The sequence below is a fragment of the Syngnathus leptorhynchus genome, chromosome 3 (assembly GCF_054491065.1).
Source record: "Syngnathus leptorhynchus isolate UIUO chromosome 3, UIUO_Slep, whole genome shotgun sequence".
NCBI lineage: Eukaryota > Metazoa > Chordata > Actinopteri > Syngnathiformes > Syngnathidae > Syngnathus > Syngnathus leptorhynchus.
Window position 1 is genome coordinate 3,659,875 of NC_141197.1, and position 13,232 is coordinate 3,673,106.

A 13,232-nucleotide genomic window follows, 5' to 3' on the forward strand; every position below is an offset into this window, starting at 1 on the left:
CCAGCGGCTGTTGGAGAATCGCCTGTTCATTAAAGCCGAGAAGTGTGTCTTCCACTCTGACTCTGTAACGTAACTGGGAAACATAGTGGAGGCTGGATGGATGAGTGTCAATCCCTCCAAAGTCAAGGCTGTGGAGGAGTGGCCGCGTCCTACCAACCGGACTCAGCTCAGACGCTTCCTGGGTTTCGCAGGCTTCATACGCCGCTTCATCAAGGGATATAGTCAAATCGCTGCCCCTCTCAATGCCCTGACCTCCATCACACGCCCCTTTTCCTGGACGCCCGAAGCCGAGACGGCCTTCACCAGACTCAAGGGTCTGTTCTCTTCAGCTCCAGTGCTTGTCCACCCTGACCCTGAGAGACAATTCATTGTGGAAGTGGATGCTTCTGATACGGGCGTTGGGGCAGTCCTCTCCCAGCGGTCGGAGGAGGATCAGAAGGTGCATCCGTGCGGTTATTTCTCTAGAAGTTACGACCCAGCGGAGAGGAACTATGATGTGGGAAACAAGGAGCTGCTGGCGGTCCATGATGCCCTGAGGGAGTAGAGACACTGGTTGGAGGGAGCAAAACTGCCTTTTGTCGTGTGGTCAGATCACAAGAACCTGAGCTACTTAAGAACAGCAAAAAGGATCAACTCCAGGCAGGCCCGCTGGGCTCTGTTCTTAAGTCGGTTTGATTTCACTCTCACATACCGCCCAGGGTCAAAGAACGTCAGAGCTGACGCCCTTTCCCGTCAGTTCTCTGATGAGGGCCCTGCTGTCCCGGAGATATCCGACACCATCCTTCTTCCTGCCCGTGTGGTTGGGGCAATCTCCTGGCCCATAGATTCTGTTGTAATGGAGGCCCTGCAAGCCCAACCTGACCCTGAAAATGGACCCCCGAACAGGCAGTTTGTTCCAGATGCTGCCCGTCCTCGAGTGTTAGAGTGGGGTCACTCCAGCCGTGTTTCATGTCACCCCGGAGAGCGCCGGACAGCGGAGTTCGTCGGCCGGAGATTCTGGTGGCCCACCCTTAAGAAGGATGTCAAGGAGTATGTTGCTGCCTGCACAGTCTGTGCCCGTAGTAAGGCTTCCCATCGCCCTTCAGCAGGCCTCCTACAACCCCTTCCAATTCAGAGTCGGCCGTGGTCTCACATTGGCATGGACTTTGTCACTGGACTTCCCATGTCCCAGGGTTATGACACCATCCTGACTGTGGTCGACCGGTTCTCTAAGGCCGTCCACTTCATTCCCCTCCCCAAGCTTCCTTCTGCTGCTGAAACGCCTGACCTCCTCACCCTCCATGTCGTACGCCTCCATGGTATTCCCTCAGACATTGTGTCGGATCGTGGTCCCCAATTCATCTCCAAGGTGTGGCAGGCTTTTTGCAAGGGAATTGGAGCCACGGTCAGCCTTTCCTCCGGGTACCATCCTCAGTCAAATGGGCAGACTGAACGTGCCAACCAGGCAGTGGAAGAGACCCTTCGCTGCGTTGCCTCCAGCAACCCCTCTTCCTGGGCTAAGTACCTAGCCTGGGTTGAGTATTCCCTCAACACATTGGAGAGCTCTGCCACCGGAATGTCACCATTTCAATGCTCTCTGGGTTACCAGCCTCCCTTGTTTCCACAGCAGGAACTGGAGGTGGCAGTTCCATCCACCAGGGCCCACCTCCGCCGGTGTCGACACATCTGGAGGACTGCTCGGGCTGCGCTACTCCGTGCCTCAGTATGATCTCAGCGTGGTGCTAACCGGCGGAGGAGGCATGCCCCGGTTTACCAGCCTGGCCAGAAAGTTTGGCTATTGGCCCGGGACTTGCCCCTCCAAACCTCTCAGACGTCTACCCGCAAGTTGAACCCTCGGTTTGTCGGTCCCTACACCGTGGACCGCATCATCGGCCCTTCCGCAGTGCGTCTGAATCTCCCTCCCGCTCTCAAAGTGCACCCAGTTTTCCATGTGTCCCAGCTGAAGCCAGTCGCCACCAGTCCCCTGGCACCGGCAGTTTCTACTCCCCCGCCACCTCGAGTACTGGCTGATGGTGATCCTGTTTGGTAGGTTCGTAAACTACTGGCCGTCCGTCGCCGGGGAAGAGGCTTCCAGTTCTTGGTAGACTGGGAGGGCTTCGGCCCTGAAGACTGTAGCTGGGTGCCCAGGTCCTACCTTGCTGACCCTTCGTTGTTGGATGACTTCTACCGGGACAATCCAGGTGCCCAGGGACGGTCGTCCGGTGCCTCCCCTCAGGGGGGGGTACTGTTGTGCCACTCATCCCCAGTCAGCCCAGCACAGGTGTGGCTCATCTCAATCAACCAAGCTGTTCCAGATCATCTCGTCAGAGGCTGTCTACAAAACCCCCTGAGAGACAGTGCTCGACGCTTCGACGTTAACCTTCCGTGGTCAGCGCTCAACTCCACGTCAAACCAGTGTCTCCTCCCTCCTATCCACCTTGGATCACCTTTTCGTGAGAGAAGTAAATATATTGTTTTTGCCCTAAAACCTCAGTCTCTGTGTCTTGTCTCCTGGGTCCTCTGCACTTTTGGCTCACCACCCCAGCTGAGCGTAACAACCTGTGCTTTTTAAAAACTAAAAAAAACAGCGCTTTCCCCTCCCAGTTGTTGCGTCACGGCCAATGGTGACATTTAAATCACCCTCCTTCAGTTTAGTTTGACTATTTGACTATTGACTATTTCTTTTTCAGTTGTTTTTTTTTTTGTTTGTTTCATGAACTTGAATATTTTGCTTTAAAGTGTGAATTGCTTTATTCGTTTTTTTCAGTGTATTAAAAATAATATGTGAGGTGATCAACTGTACTAGTAAGTAATGATCAAGTAAATTTCTTTGAAAAAAACCCCACATATAAGTCGCTCCTGAGTATAAGTCGCCCCCCCCCCCCACCCAAACTGAAAAAAACCGCGACTTATAGTCTGAAAATTTCGGTAACTATACTGTAGCGTTAACAAAGTACCAGGAAAGACGTGGGTTTATATAACAACAATATTATCAAACCATCTGTGTCACTCCAAATATTTAAATCCATCAATCAAATTTCTCGTCCTTTATGTCAACAAAGTGCGTGTGCCGCAGAGATCTAGTATATAACTATATTGTAGCGTTAACAAAGTACCAGGAAAGACGTGGGTTTATATAACAATATTATCATACCATCTGTGACACTCCTAATCATTAAATCCATCGATCAAATTCCTCATCCTTTGTCAACAACGCTGCGCGGGGCACAGATCTAGTATATAACTATATTGTAGCGTTAACAAAGTATCAGGAAAGACGTGGGTTTGGTAAACGGCTCTCTAACAAAACAAAAGTTCAACGAGCCAACAACTACTGAAATGTAACGATAAAAACATATAAAAGTTGCTACACGAAATAAAATATATCAAATAACTATAACATAAATACATTTTTCAAACCTTGTCACTCCAAACATTAAATCCTTCAAACGTGGGGCCCTTCGTCATCTTCGTCATCCCGTGATTGAATCCTTTGTCCTTTATATAGTGTGACATCACTTGCAGTTCAAATGACAGTAATCCCTTGCTACATCGCGGTTCGTTTATTGCGGTTTCACTACATCGCAGATTTTTGAATTTTGAAAATTTGTGAAAAAATTCACATATGTCGCTACTATAAGTCGCAAACTATGAAAAAAAACGCGACTTATAGTCCAAAAATTACGCTAGATAAATCGGAAGAAATGAAACCAATCAATAGAAATGAAACAAATAATTTAGTCTCCAGAAAAAAGTCCAGATCAAAATATGTGTTTGTAAAACTCTAAAGAATCAAATTGAATACTTTTTTGTGGCCCTTGAATGCTTCAGCAGTGCTTTTCCAAACCCGAGGCTACTGCTAATGTAAGATGCTATCACATCAATGATTGTCAAGCTTTTGATTTGTTACAAAAGCGCACATCCATCAACTGCCGCTATAAGACAGTAGCCACCTCAGCAACACTGGTGGCATTTCCACCAAAGGCAATGTATGTGCGTTGAAAATAAGCGATAACTTATAATTATAATTAATTATAACTTATAATTTTCGTGATGCTTCCATCTTTTCTAATGCCAAAGTGTTTGCTATCACTACATAAAATGCATTTTTGAATATTTACGTAGCTTTGAACACGAACACAGAACATGACAAAAAAATTTCCCAAGAGTGTTAACGTATTTGGAGGCATGGGTGTAGGGCTTTAATTAGATTGAAGTTCTAAAGTCAAGTACATACAGCTGGGCAAAATAAATTGCTATTGTTGGACAGCAAATATTGTAACTGGGAACAACGAATTAATCTAGGAAATGAAAAAGCACTGTCATGCACATGCACAAACAATGCTGATATAAATCGGATTGTTTGGCCTTGGTAGAGGTTTGCAGTCAACTGAACACTGTTGTAGTTATTAAAAAGGCAGTTTTGACAGAACTTATGTAGTGGCTTCAATTAGACTGTGTAGACATAACTAATTTGTACCTTGTGAATGTAAGTCAAGGAATGCATGTTAATGGTGGATTTAATTATCTTGGAAAGACAGAAACGCTAATACGATTAAAAAAAAGTACAGTGATCCTCTTTGTTTGCAGGGGTTGTGTTACAGACCCACCCGCAATTAATGAAAACACCATCTAACACTGAACGTATTCAAACACAAAAACATTGCTTTGCCTTGTGAGTGTTTTAGCTGCTTTCCTGCGCTGTGGAACATGCATCGAGGAGCGCGCTCTATTTCGAGCTTGGCATATGCAGGTCACAATGGGCCCATCAAGGCGGGAGTACAAAATGATTGCCTTATACCAAAGAGTTCCGTGATGGTGAACTTTTCCAAAAGACAATTAGATATGTTTACACATAAATCTGTGAAATTGGGACACCAACAATTGAACCACAATATACAAGCAATAGTTATCTTTGTATGTTGTAAGAACAATATGTTTTTATGTTGATGACTTACCTGTGCATAGTGCCCACTGCAGATGGCAGCCCTCCAATCAGGCACATCAATGCAGTCAGGGTGACGGAGCAGCCAGTTGTCTTCCTTAACCAGATAAACTCCGGGATACTCACTCACTGAGCCATCAATGTCATGGAAAATAGTGGTCTTGTCCCCATCCATCTGCATCTTATTAAACCATGGACCAGGCTCCCCAAAAAACACACGTGATGTAATCTATGTGAGGGAGAGAGCAATTTTTAGCAAAAAACAAATTCTACACTGTATATTTAGATATGAAGCATTTTGTTACTGCTGCAGATGTTGAAAGATGTGCTATATAAGTAAAATTGAAGGAAGTTGGCATGTTTAATGGCGAACTTGCCCAACTGTTTAATTTGGATACAGAAGATGAGGACTTGGACGGATTTGCGTATGAATATCGATTAACAATATTGTGAGTACAGTAGAGTACATGGTTAAACAGTAGAATAAAGTACAACCGAACTCACTGTCTTGCTCTCGTGACGTTTTTTTTCTTTACCGTAAGTCATGGCATGCATGCGCCCTATAATGCGATGCGCCCTATAAGAAGATTAAATACAAAATAGACCCCGCAATTGAGTCTGCGCCTTTTAACCCTAAGCACCTTATGGTGTGGAAAATACGGTACACTATTATTGTGTTTTCCCAAGTATCACCCAAAAGTACTTGTGTTATTCTATGTTTTAATTTATGATTGACAACTTTTCTACCAAAATGTCTTATTTTCCTTAAAGATAAAACGAAATCTGCTTTACAGATGGTAGAAGTGTATGTCTTGCATGTTTTAAAATGTAGTTCTCTCGAAATGTACAAACAATGCTTCAAGGATTTAATGCACAACTCTTAACTCACAGGTACATGGTCAAATTTAATGTCTGTCACGTTATTGTTGGGGCAGCTCTGCCATGAGTTGTTGAGCCTAAACCCAAAAGCACTGCTGTGGCGTCCCTCCAGAGCTGCGTATTTACGAAACGTACAGTTTTGCACGTTGATGGGCCCATCGTAGATCTGCATGCCCCGGATAGGGAAATCACTGCACAGAAACAAACTCATGGTTAACTTGTTTTCCGATATAGCAGAATATAATTATAACAGCGTCTTGAATCCACTTTATTGTTTATGGATCTAAAATAGACGATGGGAAGAGTTTTTCTATGTTCACTTACATGCCTCGTGGGAGGGTCCTGCCAGTGAGGTCAGCACCCCCTAAGCCCCAGATACTGTTATCTGGGAGTTGCATTCCATGATTGTCGCTTTCCCCCACAAACAGAGAATTCTTCACCTGCTGACGAGAACCATCATCATCTGGAAACGTTCCTCCACTGCACACACAGATAGTAAACGTTAACTCCAACAAATAGAGGGACTTTTGATTTATCCATCCATCTTCTTCCGCTTATCCGGGGTCGGGTCGCAGGGGCAGCAGCTTTAGGAGGGACTCCTAGACTCCCCAGCAACTTCTTCCAGCTCATCCCGGGGGATCCCAAGGCATTCCCAGGCCAGCCGAGAGACATAGTCTCTCCAGCGCATCCTGGGTCGTCCCCGGGGTCTCCTACCGGTGGAACATGCCCAAAACACCTCCCCAGGGAGGCGTCCAGGAGGCAATCCTGATGAGATGCCCGAGCCACCTCATCTGGTTCCTCTCAACGTGGAGGAGCAGCGGCTCTACTCCGAGTCTCTCCCGGATGACCGAGCTTCTCTAAGGGAGAGCACGAACACCCTGCGGAGTAAACTCATTTTGGCCGCTTGTATCCTGGATCTCGTTCTTTCGGACACAACCCATAGCCCGTGACCATAGGTGAGGATAGGAACATAGATCGACTGGTAAATCGAGAGCTTTGCCTTTTGGCTCAGCTCTCTCTTCACCACGACGGACCAGTACAGAGTCCACATTAATGCCGACGCTGCACCGATCCGCCTGTCGATCTCGCGCTCCATCTGCCCTCACTCGTGAACAAGACCCCAAGATACTTGAACTCCTCCACTTGGGGCAGGATCTCATCCCCGATCCGGAGAGGGCATTCCACGCTTTTCCGACCAAGGACCACGGACACGGATTTGGAGATGCTGACCCTTCACACTCGGCTGTGAAGCGCTCCAGTGAGAGCTGGAGATCACGTCATCTGCAAAAAGCAGAGGTGATGCTGAAGTCCCCAAACTGGACCCCTCTAACGCCTCAGCTGCGCCCAGAAATTCTGTCCATGAAAATTATGAACAGAATCGGTGACAAAGGACAGCTTTGGCGGAGTCCAACCCTCACCAAGAACGAATCCGACTTACTGCTGGAAATGTCGACCAAACTCTGGCATCTGTGATACAGGGACCGACCACCCTTATCAGTTGGCTCGGCACCCCGTACTCCCAAAGCACCCTCCACAGAACCTCCCGAGGGACACGGTTGAACACCTTCTCCAAGTCCACAAAGCACATATGGACTGGTTGAGTAAACTCCCATGCCCCCTCGAGGATCCTGCCGAGGGTGTAGAGCTGGTCCACTGTTCCACAGCCAGAACGAAAACCACACTGCTCCTTCTGAATCCGAAGTTCGACCTCCCGACGGCCCCTCCTCTCCAGCACCCCTGAATAAACCTTACCAGGGAGGCTGAGGAGTGTGATTCCCCCGTAATTGGAACACACCCTCCAGTCCCCTTTCTTAAAGAGGGAACCACCACCTTAGTCTGCCAATCCAGAGAAACCGTCCCTGATGTCCACGCAATGTTGCAGAGGCGTGTCAGCCATGACAGCCCCACAACATACAGAGCCTTGAAGAACTCCGGGCGGATCTCATCCACCCCCGGGGCCCTGCCACAGAGGAGTTTTTTAACTACCTCAGTGACTTCGACCCCAGAGATTGGAGAGTCCGCCTCAGAGTCTCCAGGCCCTGCAATGGAAGGCGTGTCGGTGGATTTGAGGAGGTTTTCAAAGTATTCTCCCCACCGACTCACAACGTCCCGAGTTGAGGTCAGCACGCGCCATCTCCACTGTAAACAATGTTGACTGTGCACTGCTTCCCCCTCCTGAGACGCCGGATGGTGGACCAGAATTTCTTCGAAGCCGTCCGGAAGTCATTTTCCATGGCCTCGCCAAACTCCTCCCACGCTCGGATTTTTGCCTCAGCAACCGGCGAAGCCGTGTTCCGCTTGGCCATCTGGTACCTGTCAGCTGCCTCCGGAGTTCCGCAGGCCAAAACGGCCCGATAGGACTCTTTCTTCAGCTTGACGGTGTCCACCAGCGGGTTCGGGTATTGCCGCCACGACAGGCACCGACTACCTTACGGCTACAGCCCCGGTCGGCTGCCTCAACAATGAAGGCACAGAACATGGTCCACTTGGACTCAATGTCCTCCGCCTCCTCCGGAACGTGAGAAAAGCTCTACCGGAGGTGGGAGTTGAAGCTCTTCCTGACAGGGGATTCTGCCAGACGTTCCCAGCAGACCCTCACAGAGCGTTTGGGTCTGCCAGGTCGGACCGGCATCTTCCCCCACCACCGGCGCCAATCCACCACCAGGTGGTGATCAGTTGACAGCTGATTTTGATTTATTATTGTCTTATTGATACAGTATGTGCTAGTGACTCGGCAGCTCATCACACACTCCTAAACTCTCCTTAACTTGTACTTTCTACCAATTTTAACAAGAACAATACAAAATATATAACAATGAAATATGAATATACGTATAAAAATACAAAATAAATTTTATTCACAAGGCACTCTTCATTACGGGGATACAGCAAGAACCATGGACGACGAAAAGTGCCTAAATTAAATAAATAAATAAATAAATAAATACATCCATCCATCCATCTTCTGGACCGCTTTGGCTCATGAGGATCATGATGACTTTGGTCAGTAGGTGGGGGCCACCCCGAACTGGTCGCCAGCCAATTGCAGGGCACACAGAGAGACGAACAACCACTTGCACTTACACTATGAACATATCGGAATGATCAAGTGACCCAGCATGTTTTTTGGGATGTGGGAGGAAACCGGAGTACCTGGAGAAAACCCATGCAGGCAAAAGGTGAACATGCAAATGCCACACTGGAAGTCTAGCCCACAACCTCTGCACTGTCAGGTGGATGTGCTAACCAGTTGACCACCGTGCCGCCACACATACAGGTATGAATAATTCTTTATCCTACCCTACAGGCGTCACAAACTGACATCCTTTTTTTTTTCCATTGCCATCAAAAATTTAAATAAGTAAATATTTTTTAAAGTATCACTTTAGTTGTCCTGACACAGCTTGCAGACTTAATTTTTTTTCCAATGTATTCTACATTTGGTAACATTGCATCCATATTTCCAGTTGTTAATATTCACCAGACTCTGTGTTCTTCTTTGTCCCTTTGTGCCCTTAGCGTTCAGACTGAGACACACAACTACAACATTAAGTGAAAAGGGTGCCAGGACTGCTTAAAAAAAACATTCAGTTGAACATTTAAATGTCAATAATGACAAGTTGTTTCTCCATTTGATAGAGCTACATTTATTTGTTAAAATAAAACACCTTTTCATTACAGTTGGAAAATATAATGGTGTTATCAGAACACTGTATCTGATACAGTGTTTATTTATTCGTTTATTGGTTAAGAGAACTGTCCTCTCACCTTGCAGCCTGGTATTTGTTCTTCATTTTGCATTTTAAAATTTATTAAGTGTAACAAGGATTGAGAATGAAGAGGGTGAAATGGCGTAATAGAGGTGTAAATCCACTGACTAAATGAAAATTAACAAATTAAATAATTCATTCATTCATTTTTAGAAGCGCTTATTCTCAAGAGGATTGCAGGCATACTGGAGCCTTTTCCAGCAGTCTTTGAGTGCTAAGGCACTACACTCTGAACTGGTAGTCCATCGATCTATCTGTGCGTCCGCCTGTCCGTCGATCCATCCATCCGTCCATCCACCAATCCATTAATAATAATAATAATAATAATAATAATAGGGCGGCTCGGTGGCGCAGTGGGTAGCACGTCCGCCTCACATTTAGGAGGGTGCGGGTTCGATTACACCTTCGGCCCTCCCTGTGTGGAGTTTGCATGTTTCCCCGTGTCCGCGTGGGTTTTCTCCGGGCACTCCGGTTTCCTCCCACATCCCAAAAACATGCTTGATAGGCCGATTGAGCACTCCAAATTGTCCCTAGGTGTGAATGCGAGTGCGAATGGTTGTTCGTCTCTGTGTGCCCTGCGATTGGTTGGCAACCAGTTCAGGGTGTCCCCCGCCTACTGCCCGATGACGGCTGGGATAGGCTCCATCACGCCCGCGACTAAGCGGTTCAGAAAATGAATGAATGAATAATAATTATTATTATTATTATTATTATTATTAGTTTGTGCTAAAGTAAGTGACCTACCTTGCCAGAGTGAGGCCGATGCCGTTATCTGCAAATCTGCAAAATGAATAAGTTCAGGTTCATTTTAAGACACTCAAAAATCTACCATTCAGTTTGTACTCACTGGCAGTCATCCAGCCAGACATCCCCTCCTCTCAGCCAGGCTCCATGGTCCTGGTTCTTATAGGCTACAAAATGGTGAATGTGAGCTGGGACTCTGGGTTTAAACGGGTCAGCATCCTGGTGGGGCCCATACCTTGGGGGCACAAAACCATAATACCACTGGTTGAATTTAAAATGTGTGTTTAATTGTTAATAATTATATTGTATGATGAACAAAAAATATAGTTCTTGAAAAATGTACTGAATATTTCTAGTCAGATATTTAACTTTTTCCGCTTGTGTCTGTCATGTTTACAGATGTGAAGGTGTTTGAACACATTTTACTATGAAACTACACTGCCGCCATTTAAAAGAACTGATATGATGAACCTGGTTTAATTTAAGCTTTGTCACGCTTCTGCAAATTAGAAGAGGGTTTGAGTAGTTCTACATTAATTAAAAACAAAAATATTTACCTATGGTAAAAGCCTAGTTACAGCAGTTTGGATGGGAAATCAACAAATATTCTATATATCATTCTTCATACCACGCTGCCCTTTTGCTATGAGATCTGACAAACTACAAGATTAAACCTCAACCTGACCCTAAAGACAGTATTTTTTTTTTTTTTGTCAACAATTTCGAGTATTTTCAAAGGCAGCAAATTTTGCATTCTTGTCAGGGTTCATTCAAGGTCGAAATGTTCGGCAGACGTTCAGCAGATATTTGCCTGTATTAAATAACTCAAAATCTTGAAGAAAGTCTGGCGAATGTTTTGAGAATATTTCCTACCTTGAATGCACCCTGACAAATTCTGACGTGAACGCAACATTGGCTGCCTTCGCACAGTGGAACAGGGGTTTTGAATTTTTGTTTGTGGAATGTGGGAAGAAAGCAGGAAGATGCAAACATAAAACCTCACGAGTGTGAGGCAGACGTGCCAACCACCTCCAGATAACATATTGTATGTATACTAACAAAATCCCTGAGTATGGATACAAATGTGGATAACTAATGGAAAAGATGGTCACAAATTCTTACCTAGCTCCAACCAGTGACAGGAAAGGTCTTTTGTCCTTGTCATTTGCCTGAGTTGTCTTGACTCCATTATCTAGAATAAATCCGGCCTGAAACCAAATAAATTATTTCAAGCATTGAGCACACACGCATTATTTGATCGGATTAAGCAGCTGGAAACTTTCATATTTGCAGCCACATAGCACTCGTATATTATATTATATTACATATGAGCAGTGATGAAAGTGCAAACTGCACTGGCTCCAGAACATTTCCTTTTTCACGTGACGTTTTTTCTTGCAAACTGCCTACTGGCTGACATGACTTACGCTCCCATTAGGAGAGCCAAATTTAAAGTGACAAAAGTGATCAGTACAAAGGACGTATGATAACAACTCTACCTCTTGACCAGCAAATAATACATTTCTCACTGCTTTTAAATGTTGTATTTTAAATTAAGTGAAGTGCAATTTTGCATGAACTACGCTATATATATGAAGCTGAAATCGCTCATACATGTCATTGTGCGTGTGAATGGTTGTTTGTCTATGAGTGCCCTGCGATTGCCTGGTGACAAATTCAGGATGTACCCAGTCTACTGTCGGAATGCAGATGGGATAGGCTCCAGCGCACCCGCAACACTGATGACAAGTGGTTCAGATAACAGAGAGACACAGAGAGAGATATAGAGAGAGCTAGGTAGGTAGATATTAGATAGATAGGTAGGTAGATAAGTAGACAGACAGACAGACAGACAGACAGACAGACAGACAGACAGACAGACAGACAGACAGACAGACAGAGGGAGAGAGAGAGAGAGACTCTATTGATCAAACTAGCAAATGGGATGAGTTGATAGATTTAAAATGGGATCAAAACAATAACCAGTTCAGAAAATGGATCAATGGTTGGAAGACTACGCTGAGATGTCCTGTTGGCCAGTGTACGATTCTGTTACGACTGGGCTCCGGTCGTTCTATTATGTGTCTATATCAGACCTGGGCAAACTACGGCCTGCGCGCCACATCCGGCCCATAGGGCCGTTTAATCCGGCCCGCCAAACCTGAATAAATTGTATTATTAAACTTTTTTTTGTGGTCATTTTCCCTGCAATTACTATGTTTCCCCAGTAGATGGGGAAGCGCCCGCCCGCGCATGTATTCCCGGAAGTGCGTGTACGTACTAAGTAGTACGGACCCGGCGCACTCCGTGCTCTATATCCATCATTGCCGAATTTCGAGTGTGGGCTGTGACGTCAGCATTCTCGTAATTCACGCGCGCTGAGCTTTCAGATAGTTATTCGCTAATGCACAAACCTTCCCCTGAAATGCTTCCATCAAATGAGTGGCCCGAGGAAAAGAAAGGTGGACACTGAGTGACGAATGTTAAAAAAAAGTGGACAATTTGGCTCGACCTACGTGTGTGAGCAGACATTCAGCCACATGAACGTCAACAAAGCCCGTCAAGGATCAAGGTTAATGGACCGACACCTCGGCTCTATTGTAAGAATTTCCACAACAAATTTTACTCCAGAACATGATGCACGAGCAACAAAGGCAGACCAACAATACTTTTGATTTATGACTTTATTTAGATGTATTCTTTCACTGATTCTTCAAGATTATGTATTTGGTCAGAATGTTTGTCGTTTGATGTGATTTCGCCTCATTAGATGAACATATTTCTTAAATCTGACCTGCAGGCGCTGAAGTGATGGAAACCATTATTCATAGTAACAGTGTCATATTTAATGAGAATCACTGATAGTAGTTTTTGGGTGAAATATTTTTTTTAATGCTGTTAATAATTGTGTTTGT

General features: G+C 45.5%; 1 protein-coding gene across 6 annotated transcripts in view; it reads right to left on the minus strand.

Moving 5' to 3' along the window:
* cemip (cell migration inducing hyaluronidase 1) overlaps positions 1-13,232 on the minus strand; it is a 166,337-nt gene that overhangs the window by 18,805 nt on the left and 134,300 nt on the right. For 5 of the 6 annotated variants that reach the window (XM_085906791.1, XM_085906792.1, XM_085906793.1 and 2 more), the window contains 7 exons: positions 11,440-11,525; positions 10,421-10,552; positions 10,318-10,353; positions 8,888-8,956; positions 6,128-6,283; positions 5,814-5,994; positions 4,938-5,153 (listed from right to left, as the gene is read on the minus strand). In XM_085906791.1, the coding sequence (XP_085762917.1) occupies positions 4,938-5,153; positions 5,814-5,994; positions 6,128-6,283; positions 8,888-8,956; positions 10,318-10,353; positions 10,421-10,552; positions 11,440-11,525 (876 nt within the window). The remainder of the gene's footprint in view (positions 1-4,937; positions 5,154-5,813; positions 5,995-6,127; positions 6,284-8,887; positions 8,957-10,317; positions 10,354-10,420; positions 10,553-11,439; positions 11,526-13,232) is intronic. The other variant, XM_085906794.1, reaches the window with a different exon arrangement.